Genomic DNA, 13,904 nt, shown 5'->3' on the forward strand with positions numbered 1-13,904 from the left:
ACCAAGCTCCTGGTCACTCAGATAGTCAGTCAAATAGAGTGGATTGATGGTGGAGGCTTCTGGACATGTACAGTCAAGCTCCTGAGAGAATGGAGACTAAAGACCAACCACGTGAACAGTAAACCATTATCTGTATGACCAAACTCCAATAAAAACTCTGGACACTAAACCTTGAGTAAATTTCCCTAGTTGGCAAGCAAATACATCTTGTCACTTGCCACTGCCAGAAGTTACCACTGTAGCAGACTCCAATGGGAGGACAACTAAAGTGCCACACATGGAACTCCCTTGTGTGTCCCATGTATCCTTTCCATTGGCTAGTTTTACTCTTTGTCCTTTTAATGTAAATCATAATTATGAGTATAACAGCTTTCAGGAGTTGAGTCCTTCTAGTTATAATCACTGAACTTGAGGGAGGTCTTGGGGATACCCAAACTGGCAGGTGGTTATCAGAAACAAGGATGGTCTTGGAATTCCCAAACAGGGTGGCAGAATGACAACTGTCCTTGAGTATTCATTCTCCCTTTTAGTAATAAAGCACCTTTCCCACCCCGCTTAGTAGGAAGCAGGGGTGCCAACTAGAGACTACATTTCCTAGGCTCTTTTAAAAAAATCAGGAGCCCTGACTGGTATGGCTCAGTGGGTTGGGCATCATCCCACAGACCAAAAGGTTGGCAGTTTGATTCCCAGTCAGGGCGCATGCCTGGGTTGTGGGCGTGCAAGAGGCAACCGACAGATGTTTCTCTCTCACACTGATGTTCCTCTCCCTCTCTTTCTCCCTCCTTTCCCTTATCTCTAAAAATAAAATTTTAAAAATCTTTTAAAAACCAGGAATGGTAATGAGCAGAGTAATCTATACGAAAATCTCTTCCGTATTTTTTTTATCCTCACCTAAGGACATTTTTTTCATTGCTTTTTGAGAGAGAGAGAAACAAGTATCGATGTGAGAAAGAAGCATCAATTGGCCTCCTGTACACACCCAGACCCAGAATTGTGTACTCTCTACTGGGGATCGAATCCACAATTCAGGTATGTGCCCTGACAGGAATTGAATCTGCAACCTTTTGGTTATGGGACAATGCTCCAACCAATTAAGCCACACTGTTCCATGTTCTTAAAGAAAGCTGTTCACTTCTTTTTCTGGAAAGCAGCTGTGAGGTAATTTGGCTTCAACAATGAGATGAAAATAATACCTTAGGGGACGCCAAAGCAAACAGAAGGAACCTTGGACCTAAATGACCTTAAAAAAAAAAAAAAAGCAGCTCACCCATTGTGGGCTGCTTGCCTACTATTACAGGAGAAAAAACTTCATTATTGCTTGCATCCTTGTTCTGAAGTTTCTGTTTACAGCAGCTTAGCCTGTACCCTAAAGAATCTAAGTACATTTCAACATCTTAATGTTATGATTTAGAGTCAATACTTAAATAAATTACTCAGATATAAAAAGAGAGACAAACACTAAGATGTATAAGACATAACTGGGATTTAATTTATTAAAACTGAAAATGCATAATCAATATTTTAATGTCCCAATTTGAGGATGATCTTATCAAAGAGAAAGTTTCTATCCGAAACAATTCAGATAGAAAAACTTATCCGAAGTTTTATAAGTTTAAAAACTTATAAAAAACAATTTTCTCTCTTCATTATTCATAACAACAAAGTTAAAAAAGATGATCGATTTAACAAAATCAGTTATTTGAATATAAGTTGAAGGAAGTGTTCTAATAATTTTCCTTATAGTTACAGATTTCCACAGAAGGGAAAGGGAAAAAAATAGATACTGTTTTAATGAAGTACAATACAAAGAACTGCCTTCTCTGGTTTTCTAGAAAGCAGCAAAAATAATTGGTCTCTAAACACCTTCCCTCAATTTTCCTGATTTCCTGACCTCTAATCCATGTGGCCCAAGAGCTTATCAAACATTTCCACTAGGGTGTTCCACATGCACCTCTAAATCAGCATGTCCAATACTAGGGATCATTACAAAGGAAAACAAGAGAGAGAAGGCATGATTAAAACAAAACAAAACAAAACAAAAAAAACCAACGAAGAGTCCTGAATGAGGAGTAAAATGCCAGTATCTTCACTAAGGAGAAATGGTATATTCTCACAGGAAGGCCAATTGATTATTGGTAGAAGAGCCTGGGGCTGCAGTAAATCAAGGATTCCAAAGGCCACTGGAGAAGCTTAGTAGTAGGAACAGAACTTAGCTGGAGAATAAAGTGGATATCCAAGAAGAGGGGACTGTGTCCTGAGCAGTGGTTCTCATATTGAGCAGATATCAGAATCACTGGAAGGGCCTGCCAAGACACAGATTGCTGGGCTCCAACACAAAGCTTCTTATCCAGTTAGGTCTGGAACGGGGCCGGAAATCTGCATTTCTGCAAAGTTCCCAGGAAATGCTGATGCTGCTGATCTGAAGCACATACTTTGAGAACCACTGATTTTGCCTGTAGTGTATCTAGAGTGGTGAGAGAACAGAGACAGTGATAGAAATTCACAGGTAATGAGACATAGTATATAAATATCGGGTTGGCCAAAAAGTCTGTATGGTTTTTTCCATAAAATAAAAGACATATTTTTCATTTTCACTAATAACTTTTTTGATTTGGATATCTTGAGTATGTTGGCTATCTCCCACGTGGTATAATGTTGATTGTTCTCAATTAATGTCTCGATTTAATGTTGCTACAACGTACACGAAGTAGGAAAAACTCACAACTCACCTGCTGAAGGGTTTTTATTAGATTACAGATGATAAGCTATCTCCTGTCCTGACTTTCATTCCCTCTCCTTGCCCCAATTACATGTCTGACCTAAAAGTTTACTCCATAATCACTGAACATTTACTATAACTTGCAATTTTGAGGTATGTTAAGTATAAACCACAATACAAAGTTGTCTACTGCATAAAACTACAATACAGGAGAGCCTGCATCAGGGGCTCCTGACAACACACATAGAACGTGCACAGAGAAAACAGCAATGAACCTCATGTTAAAGAAGACATCCAAGAAGGCTCCTCTGAAGAGGTGCATCTCACCTGAGAACAATGACTAGGATTTAAATGAGTAGAAGGGGATGAGAGGAGGATTTCAGGAGGACAGAAAATTCATGATCAAAAATTGGCTGGTATTCAGGAGACATGGCCAGTAGTGATAGATGAACTAATAAGGTAGCTGAGGAACTAACTATAAGAGAAGGCCCTGAATATCTTACTAAAAAGTATGAACAAAACTTTGTAAAAAATTAGGAAAGGAAGTGTACTTATGTAGGTGTAAATTATGGAGAATGGGGCTGGTAGTGGAGACATAAAGGTTCTGGCTCCTGAGCTAATGATCTACATTAAGATCTCTATCTCTGCCTTAGCAGAAGTCCTCACCCTGTGTATTCTATCCACAGATCTTAGATTTTTGATTATACGGTAAATTGGCACACACAATGGTATAACCAAAAACAAACCCCTCTATAGAACTGCAATTAAAAAACATGGTCAAATTCACTCCTTTCTAGATCTGCTATCAGTTACATCTTTAACAAATCTCTCTTCTCACAAATCCTTATATTAAATGTAATTGCTACTGTAAACAGGAAGCAGGAGGATCTTACACTGAGCATGCCAAAAGCTAGAAAGATGAATGGATAGGACTGGAGCATGCCAAAAGCTAGGAAGATAACTGGATAGAAAAAAAGCCCTCTCCTCCCCAGCCCTGTAAGAACCACAGGCTTAAATAGGAAGTGGGTAGGGATGGTCTTTGAGACAGGAGTCCACCATTCTCTAAGGTCTGGCAGCTGAATAAACCCCTTTCCTTTTGCACCAGCACCTGTCTCACAAGGTTGGCTTTCGTTGTGACAGGTAGCCAAACCTGAGTTTCAGTTACGTAACTCCAAGTGAAAATAAAGAGAGTAGAATGTTTAAGAAACTGCCACTCCTTTACTTTCTGGCCTCTCTTCCCTTGCTTCATGCCAAAACACACCTATCATTCATAAAAACAACAAAACCCTACTACTTTTTAAGATAGTATGACATGCTAAGGAGATGCTACATTGTTCGAAAGACGTAAAAACTAGAAGTCTTATTCAATGTACAGGTAATTTGGCACTCTATACCTTAAAACACAGGTGGCAAACACAGGGCCCACAGGCCGAATCTGGCTCTCCACCTTGTTTTATCTGCCCTGGTACCTTGAGTTACATTTATACAGTCCTAAAATTATACTCAGCCCTTTGAAGGCAACCGCGAGGCTGATGTGGCCCCTGGTGAAAATGAGTTTGACACCCCATGCCTTAAAACTAATAGATTATATTTCTGAGAAACATGCAGTGAGTTCCAAGAGAATGTAATACAACTTTCCAATGACAATTAGAAATTTTCTATTGGGCATAAACAACATGCAAGAGAACATTAACCTGTTCATATAACATTGTAAACAGATAGTAACTTCAACTCAGAGGTGAAAATTCAGAAGGACAATTAATTGGGCCAATAAGTTACTAAAACATTTTACGATTCTAAAAACAAATACTTTGTCAATACCTCTACCTCACCAACAAAAATCTCACTTCATGGGTTCCTTTCACTTAATAGTAGTAGCAGTGAGTAATAACCTAAGCCTAAAATTAAAAATTCAAAAAGTACTAAAAATCAAAACTTTTCACAGCCTGAATTACTGAGCTTTTAAAATGCTAAAAAATATGCAGTTTACAACCCTGCCTACAACACAGTTTATGTAACTAAAACACTTGGCTTACACAAACATCAACCCACGTTTTAAATATTCTTGAATCAATTAAAAAGAAAACTTCAACAGAAGTCAATCTTTCCATATACATATGAGGAGGGACCTCCCCAAAAAACCACTGGAATTATCGTCTGAGGGCAGGCCCCTTGTAGTACAGGCTTCTTCCACTAGGTTAGTGTTCTAGGAACCCATATGTATCAGTGTATCCGGTGGCACTGTTGGGAGAGGCTGCATTCAGCTTCAGTGAATTCCTTCTTTGAAGATTCTTTCAAAGGGTTCGCCCATTTCATGATGGGTAATTTATGAGTGCACCTGCTCGCACCACACTAAGTGTTCAGCAGTTGTTGACCAAAAACCAACATGACCCACTTCCATCCCCCTCCCCCCATCTCCCTATTCACCTGATCTCACCCTGAGCAACTTTTTTTTTGTTTCCCCAGATGAAAAAAGTCCTCAAAGGGAAATGTTTTGCTGATGTGGAAGAGGTGAAACAAAAAAAAACAGCAGATGTACTAAAAGGCATCACAATGAGTTCAAAAACTGTTTTGAGCAGGGGATCAAACATATCAATAGGTATATTGCATGAAGTGGAGAGTACTTTGAAGGTGAGTGAAATAAAAACATGTAAGAATACACAATGTTTTATAAATAAATTCCAGGTTTTTTGGATCCCCCCTCATATATTTAAATGTAACTGGTTCCAGTGTTTAGTATAATGGAGATCTCTGGGCTATTTTAGAGATACATTCTAGTTTCAACTTTCACAAACTGGACAAATGTCTACTTTTACTTCAGTTACTGTTGTATAACAAAGAATTTGGCTGGCCATTGTCCCTGTTTCCTAGGTGAGAGGGAGACTCTAAACACTTGGAATTTCGTAACTGGTAGGAGTGTTTCTGTTAACTACAGTGGTTCCCTGAGACTGTATCTGTGATATTAATAGGTGATTCCCAGTGCACACCCAGTTTCAGGATAGGGTAGGCCATGCTAGAAAGGCCAACCATGTGATGAGGATTGGGGCTATGGGCCATATAGCAGCCTGACCTTGTGGAAGAGGAGGGGAGCTAGAGGCTGAATTCAACTGTGTGGCCAATGATTTCAATCATGTCTATGTAATAAAATTCCAATAAAAACTCTAGATACTAAGACTTGAGTGAACTTTCCTGGTTTGTAATTGTATACTGATGTGGCAAGAGCATGACATCTTGAGGACATGGAAACTTCACCTATGAGACCCTCCCAGGCTTTTCTCTTCTGTTATCTCTTGATTTGGCAGGTCCTGATTTGTATCCTTCACAATAAAACAGTAACTAAAAGCACAACACCTTCCTCAGTTCTATGAGTCATTCTAGGAAATTATGACACCTGAGGCTGTAAAGAGTACTTCCAAATTAGTAGCCAGTTGACCAGTTGATCAGAAGAAGTACCGGTAACCTGGAAGCCCTGGTGCAGCAGCTGGTATCTGAAGTGAGAAAGCGTCTTGTGGACTGTACCCTTAACCTGTGATGTCTGCCCTAATTCTGGGTAGTTGGTACCAGAATGACATGGCAGCTACGAAACAGGATATACTGTTTTATCTCTCTTCTAAGGATTCTTATGGGAATAAATGAGAAAAAGTCAAATGAAACCACTTTTTTGTGTGTGTAGGTTTTTTTTTTCTTTTTTCATGTTGTTCAAGTATACTTGTCTCCCTTTTCCCCCTGACACTCCCCACCACCTCAGCCATCCCCACCCACCCTCGATCCTACCTCCCTTTGGCTTTGTCCATGTGTCCTTTGTACATGTTCCTTAACAAGCCTTCCTCCTTTTCCCCCATTATCCCCTCCCACCCACCTCTGGTTACTGTCAGTTTGTCCTTAATTTCAATGTCTCTGGTTATATTTTGCTGGCTTGTTTGTTTTGTTGATTAGGTTCCAGTTATAGTTGAGATCAAACCATGTTTTAAGACATAAAGCATTACAAAACATAAAATAAAGGAATTTTTTTAGTTATGCTCTCAAAAATATTAAAGAAAAACTTTAAACATTTTTAAAATTCAGGATTTTCTCACATCAATTTTTTAAAAGGCTTAAAATAAAGAACCAATAAGTAATCAAGAAATACAACTTTTTATTAGATAAAATTCAGAATTTTGATGAAAAGCATTTAAAAGAGCAGGGAAACCAGCACCCATTTATAATAAAAACTCTCAGTAAAGTGAGAATAGGAAACATACCTCAACGTAATAAAAGCCATATATGACAAACACAGAGCCAAAGCACACTTGATGGGCAAAAACTGCAAGTGTTTCTCTTAAGAATGAGAACAAGACAGGGATGTCCACACACCACCACTCTTATTCAACATAGTACTGGAAGTCCCAGCCACAGCAATCAGACAAAAAGATTAGAACGCATTAAAAACGGAAAGAATAAAACTGTCATTATTTGCAGATGACATTATGCTGTATATACACAGAGAACCCTAAAGATGCCATCAAAAAACTACTACCTGATAAATGAATTCAGTAAGTAGCAGACACAAAATAAATACCCAGAAATCAGTTGCATTTTTATATACCAATAATGAACTACCAAAAATGGAAACTAGGAAAGCAATTCCATTCACAAATGCTCAAAAAGAGTAACATACCTAGAAATAAATTTAACCAAGGATTTGAAAGACCTATATTCGAAAAATTATAAGACACTGAAGAAACTGAAGAAGATACAAATAAGTGGAAGCATACACCATGTTCATGGATAGAAAGAACATCATTACAATGTCCATACTACCCAAAGCAATCTATAGATTCAACACAATTCCTATCAAGGTATCTATTGCGTATTGCACAAAACTAGAACAAATATTCCAAAAATTTATATCAAACCACAAAAGACCCCAAATAGCAACTGATCTTGAGGCAGAACAAAGGTGCAGGAATCAGGCTACCTGATATCAAACTATACAGTACTCAAAACAGCATGCAAGCCCTGGCCAGGTAGCTCAGTTGGTTAGTGTCCCCCCAATAGGCCAAGGTGGCAGGCTCAATCTTCAGTTAGGGCATATAACTAGCAAAAATGAATGTATAAGTAAGTGGAACAACAACAACAACAACAAATCGATGTTTTCCTCTCTCTCAAATCAATAAAACAAAAAAAAAAAGAAAAACTGCATGGTACTGGCATAAAAACAGACATACAGATCAATAGGACAGAATAGAGAGCCCAGAAAAAACCCACGCTTTTATAGTCACAATTAATATTTGACAGCAAAAACATACAATGGGGTAAAGATAGTCTATTCAATAAATGGCTTCTTTCTTGGCTTCTTTCTTACTGGTATGACCTGGTCAAGTAACATCATCTCTCTGTTTCTTTGTAACTGTGCCTGTACTCTCTAGTGGGGGGAGGTCATGGAGCAAAGAAGTCTAATGGGGGGAATAAATAAATAAGCAGATACTGTATCTTCGCCTAGTAATAAGTGATATCGAGAAAAATGAAAGCAAAATGAAAGAGTCAGAAATGATAGAGGAAGGAACTGGCTTCTTCTATTTCAGAGATTAGGAGACCTGAGGTGATGACATCTGAGCAGCAAACAGATGTAAAGGTAAGATAACCAGTAGGAAAACAGGTGGCAGAGGTAAAAGGACAGCAAGTTTACCACCCTAAGGTAGGAACATTTGGTTTGTTCAAGAAACAACAGAAAGCCCTTGAGACTGAGGCAAGTGAAGAGTTGCTGAGAGGTAAGGTTAGAATTAGCAGCTGCCAAACCATACAATGCCCTGATAGGCTGTGGTAAGGAGCTTTGATTCATTCTGAGAAAAAAATCAGAGATATTAGTAACTTAAATTGTCCAAGGTCATACAGCTAATGGACAGAACCACAACTTAAGTCTACATGTAACTCAAAGGTCCTTTCTACTAGAGCAGCTATCAAAGAAAGGACTATCAGATATGTATTATATGTAGCCTTCCTAACATATTAGTAATGACTAAGTTGTTCCAAGTGAGGACAGGGTTTCTTTCTGTCATGTAGAATCTAAGTTACGAAGTTGGAGATGGGAAAATGGAGTGGTCTTACATATTCAAACACATTATTCTGAAAACTTTTCTACTTGAGACTTAACAGAAATTCCAAAAAGAATTGATTCCCCCCTTTTTAAGGGGAAAATATCTTAAATATGGATTGTTTATCATAAAACAGGTGAAAGATTTTATGACAAAAAACAGGCTCTGCCCTTGAGACTACAAGACTGACGGAGAAAACCAGAACGTGGATGAAAAGACAATCAAATGTGGCAAATAAATAGCCTAAGAACTGGAGAGAGGAGATCCTCATAGATGGAGGATTACTGAAAGGAACGTTGAGTGAGCTCGAAGAGGCCAACATAGGAGGGAAGGACATGCTTAGCTGTATTTGCACCCGTTAAGACAAGGTGATGTGGGCAGAGATGGCAAGTTTGGAAAACAGGTAGACGGCACAACCACAGGATGCGTTACTGTGAATGCCACAGGAGAAAAGCAAGGTTATGGTATGTCCTACTTTACCTAAAGAGGAAATGGCTATTTCTCCAATGCTAATTGGAGAGACCAGAGACATCCGGCAGACACCACAATTAAGAACTGTTACACGAAGTCCTTAAGAGCTAGTTACAAAGCCCTTTTACGGTATGTGCTGCTCCACATTATTTTTACCTAAATGATAACCATTTCTATTGTATACGTGACCTGGGAAAACCTGGAAGACAGAAGGAGTAAACTTACACCATCTGCAATTTTTTTTTTTTTAAATAAGGGAGAGTCAATTAAGGAGTGAGGTATTAAGGTACTTATTTACAAACTGGGTTTAGGTAGTAAGACCTTACTAGATAAGGAAATGCCCCGTTCCGCGTACACAGGGCTGACTTAACAGTGAGTGGAAGTGTGAAAGGGACACTTGTATGGAGGTGGAAAAGGGTGCTCTGCACATTAAGGCAACAGGGGCGAGGGAAAAATAAGTGCATTAAAAGCTGACTTCAGATATTCTGACCCCAATTCCGGGATCCAATAGGAGAGATGTTTGATGAAGGGGTAGGGCGGGGGAGGGGGCACAGGGCGGCGAGAGGCTGCGGAAAACATCGCGCTCGGCCACCGCAGACACCCTGCGCCGCTCCGTGAACTAGCGACCAAACGCGCGCACGAATGAATGGCGCGGCGCTGAATGGCCGGCGAGGCGCCGGCGCAGGAGGGAGTTTGCCGCGCGGCCGGAGAGGGGCCGAGAAGCGGCCGCGACCAGAAGCGAGGGACTGGGGGCGACAAGGGGGCGCGGTAGGCAAGGCCGCGGCTCCAGTCATCATGCGGCGCCTCCGCGAGCCGTCGTGTGAGGGGCCCGGCCGGCTGCGCTATGGCGGAGGGGGAAGGGAGAAGGGAGAAGGGAGGTCACCGTTACATAACCCGGCGGCCGCCTTGCTAGAGGCGCCCCGGGCCGCCAGGCCGCGAGAGAAACGCCGCGGTGCCCGGCGGGTGCACCTTTCCCGCCCTGCCTCAACTGTCCGCGTCCGGCCCCCACCAGACGCAGCTGCAGCGCCTCCGGGATGCGCGGGTCCGGTCCCGCCCTTCCCCCACCCCGCCGCCGGCCAGGAGTCGCTCACCTTCCGCGTTGCCCCAAACCACCATGCCCGGCACGGCCGCGTCGTCCGGCCTTGCGGGCCCCGGGGCCCCCACTGCCGCACAGTGCCCACGCCGGGGCCGGGAATAGAGCCTAAAAGGAGTCACACAGGCGCGCCGCTCCGCGCCACAGTCCACGCTCGCCCCACGCTCTCAGAGGCCGCCCTGCGCGCTGCGCGAAGGCCCGCGCCCCACCCCCTCTGCGGGCGCGCGCGCCACAACCCAGCCCCCCGCCCCTCCTTCGGCTTCATCCCTGGCTCCGCCCCCGCCCCACCCCCTACGGGCAGTGGCCTCCTCTGCGCGCGCGCAGTCAGCGGGCGGATAGTCCCGCCCCGCCCGCCCTCACCCTGGCGCGGCGCACGCGCCCCGTCGCGCCTTGCTGGGAGCGACACCGAACGCCGGGAGAAGTACGTCGGATCTGAGCTCCGGCCACCCTGACCCTCTCTGGTCCCGCCCCCTTTCAAGCCGCTGGCAACGAAGAGAGCGCCACCGCCCCACGTCACCGTCGCACTGGCGGGGGCGTGGGTAGCGTGGCACTGGCCGCCTTCTGCATCACGCTGCCCGCCTAAGATCCCTGAGCTCGGCGCCTCCAGCTACCACGGCCATTTCGGACTGAAGCTGCTCTTTTTCAGCGAGTCCCTGCCGCCACCGCCCGGCTCTGGATATTCCAGTTCGAAAGAACACAATTGCGGTGACTGACCAGGATCAGAACCCTGGTGCTGTCTGTGCATTTGTTAGATACTTGAGTCCTCCTCCACGAGCAATTGATTTACAGTGACATCTAGTGGAGAAAAGGACTCACAAAAACGGACAGTTTCCAATCTCCGAGCAACCGAGAGTTGCGGCCGGCCCACAGAGGCTGGTGGGAATGAACACTGCGCTAGAGGGTGTAAGCTATTGGTTGTCAATTCCAGCCGGGGCCCAAACACCTTTCCCAGCCCTCGGAGTGCCCGCACTGGATATCTGAATCTGTGGCTGGAATCCCATTTCAAATGCAGCACTGGGACTACACACGAAAGCAATTTTCTACTAACGTAAAAAATACATATTGTAAATTATATATGATTAAATGCAATTTTAATTGAGGGCCTTCTAGCAAGACAGTTGTTCCATAAGGACCATATTTCCTTCTCTTGGCAATGTTAGTTGGCCAAGAGATCCTACATTGCTATTATAATAGTCTTTATTGTTGTAATGTACAGACATGAAGTGAATTATGCAAAGGCACTTTTTCTCCTTATTCCCTTACCTAGGATACCTGAGGAGTTTCCAAGTGCTTGGGAAACAACCAGAACCCTTTTGAAAGCTGATGTTGCAGAGCTGGGATTAGTTTACTAGTAATTCAGAGAATATTCTAATGACCTGTTTCTTTTTTTGAGTCCTTTCGTTTTTACCATTTTATGCACTTTTTTAATTGATATTTTTTCACAGGTACGTTAAAAACTTTACCATCTTTTTCTTTCTTTTTTAACTCTATAGACTTTTATAAACGCATTTCAGTTTCAGTATTCTTGTCTCTAAAGTTCTGGTTGCATGCTTCTCTGAGACGTCATCATTTAATACAAATTGGCATTGATTTCAAGAGGCTCCACTAGCTGCCGACTGCAACATCAGGGTATCATCTGCCGAGATGCCACAGAAAACCAGCGGCAAACCCTTATTAGTTATGTTTCTTAAATGTGTCTCTAAATGGCAGCATTTCCATTAACAAGACATGGCAAAACTTGATTTTCAAATTGAAAAATAACCTGTGAAGTCTACAAGAAATGTACCATTGTAATATTTCAGGTTAAATTTTATTCCCTGCGCTCTCCCATTCCAGTCAAAGACATTATTTTTTATGTATTTTCTCAAGAAAGAAATATAACATTGAGCTAACTGACCTTGGCAACACCTTTATAGAATATAGTAAGATGATATTAACTGCACTTGAGTGCAAACTAGCAGGCAGCCTCCGATTCACATTGTTCTGTAGATAAAATGGGATAGAAAGAGTGATGAAAAATACATAAATAAAATGTATACAAACTCTAGAATTTTGGGTACAATTTAGCCAAAGTTTTATTTTTGCCCATTTTAGAATATTCTGTTATGCTATCCTACATATATATACACCATATATATGTCTGAAGAGTCTTTTATTTCCATTTTATCCACTCACTAACACTCATTCACTCATCCACTTCCATTTATTCTCATGAGGACTATCTTGCCCAGTCTAAGGGGAGCTGGCTTGACCTTTGGGTAGGGCAACCGAGATGGCAACTATGGACTCCCACATTTTAGGGAGTTCTTTGGGGCACTCCATTTTATTCCATTATTTGGAACTTCATTAAAATTCATGTTTGAAATTCCTGCCATTACTGACACCTCCAGGGGTCTATAAACTTAGGTGACCCTTGTAGGGACAGCTGTGGGTAAGGACATGGCTCTGCTATCCTTTAACCTCTGTATCGGCAGTAAACTTTCCTTGGAAACACCCATCCAGATATAATCTCTTAAATACCAAAAACAAATAAGAACATGAAACCACTAAAGAACAGAAGTTTGTACTTGAGTCTCTTGCATGATACACACACAGGAACTCATGTGATTTACTTACAGGAAAGGGTGAGTGTGCTATTATAAGACATTCAGCATGTTGTAAAATATGCAGAAAGGTAAAATAACAAGGCAGAAAGAGCATAAGCCCACAGAAATTTAAAAAGGGAGTTGGAAGCAGAATTGGTTTACCAAGGCTTAGTTCTTCTAAACATATTATCTGTTTTTACAGAGTAAAAAAAAAACAAAACCCAACACCACAGACAGGTATATATATCTACATTTAAATACCATGGTTCACAAAGTTTAGGATGATTCAACAATTAGTTATAACGTGCATTCTGAATGTCAGTCACTGTCACGTCAACAATTAATGAAATGCATTTCCTGCTCTCAGAAAGTTTCTAGTGAAGTGAGGGAGGCAGGTCAGTAACCAGGCACCTACGGTACAGGCTCAGGGCTACCCCCTGGGGATGTCCTGCTGAGCACATAGAAAGGGAGTCAGGGGGCTTCCTTGAGAGAGAATATATCAGTAGGGACTGACAGACTAATCAAGTAAGCAAGGGAATTCCACTCCCCACAGAAGGAGCAACACGTGCAAAGGCAGAGGAGGGAGGGAAAACAGGGAAACTTCCAGAAACTGTAAAGTGTGAAGTACAGGTTGGCATGGGGTGGGAGGGAGGTTGAAGAGGTAAGTAGGGGTCTGAGCCTGAAGGCCCCCAAAACTATATGAATGTGCTTTGCTCTCTAAAGGCTATGAGTCATTGTAGGGTTTTAAAGGATAAAATGACTTAGTGATGAAGTCACTCCTGGCTGCTTCATGGAAATAGGTTGGGGAGGCAGCCAGGAGCTCTTGTATTAGTCCAGGTGCCCAGGTGCAGGCCAGAGGACACAGGAGGTTAAATGTGACCAGGGTACCAGTTCAAGTATTTATAATGAAAGGAGTAAAGGGCAAGGAAGTTGAGGACATATGCAAGGGAGGGATTATATTG

The 13,904-nt window shown here is 42.1% G+C and overlaps 1 protein-coding gene across 4 annotated transcripts in view; it reads right to left on the reverse strand.

The window, feature by feature from the left end:
* Positions 1-10,578, reverse strand: part of REV1 (REV1 DNA directed polymerase) — a 95,617-nt gene extending 85,039 nt beyond the window's left edge. For all 4 annotated transcript variants that reach the window (XM_053925216.2, XM_053925213.2, XM_053925212.2 and 1 more), the window contains exon 1: positions 10,356-10,578. In XM_053925216.2, the coding sequence (XP_053781191.1) occupies positions 10,356-10,380 (25 nt within the window). In that variant the 5' untranslated portion in view covers positions 10,381-10,578. The remainder of the gene's footprint in view (positions 1-10,355) is intronic.
* Positions 10,579-13,904: the final 3,326 nt, after the last annotated feature.

Source organism: Desmodus rotundus, chromosome 5, assembly GCF_022682495.2.
Source record: "Desmodus rotundus isolate HL8 chromosome 5, HLdesRot8A.1, whole genome shotgun sequence".
Lineage (NCBI taxonomy): Eukaryota > Metazoa > Chordata > Mammalia > Chiroptera > Phyllostomidae > Desmodus > Desmodus rotundus.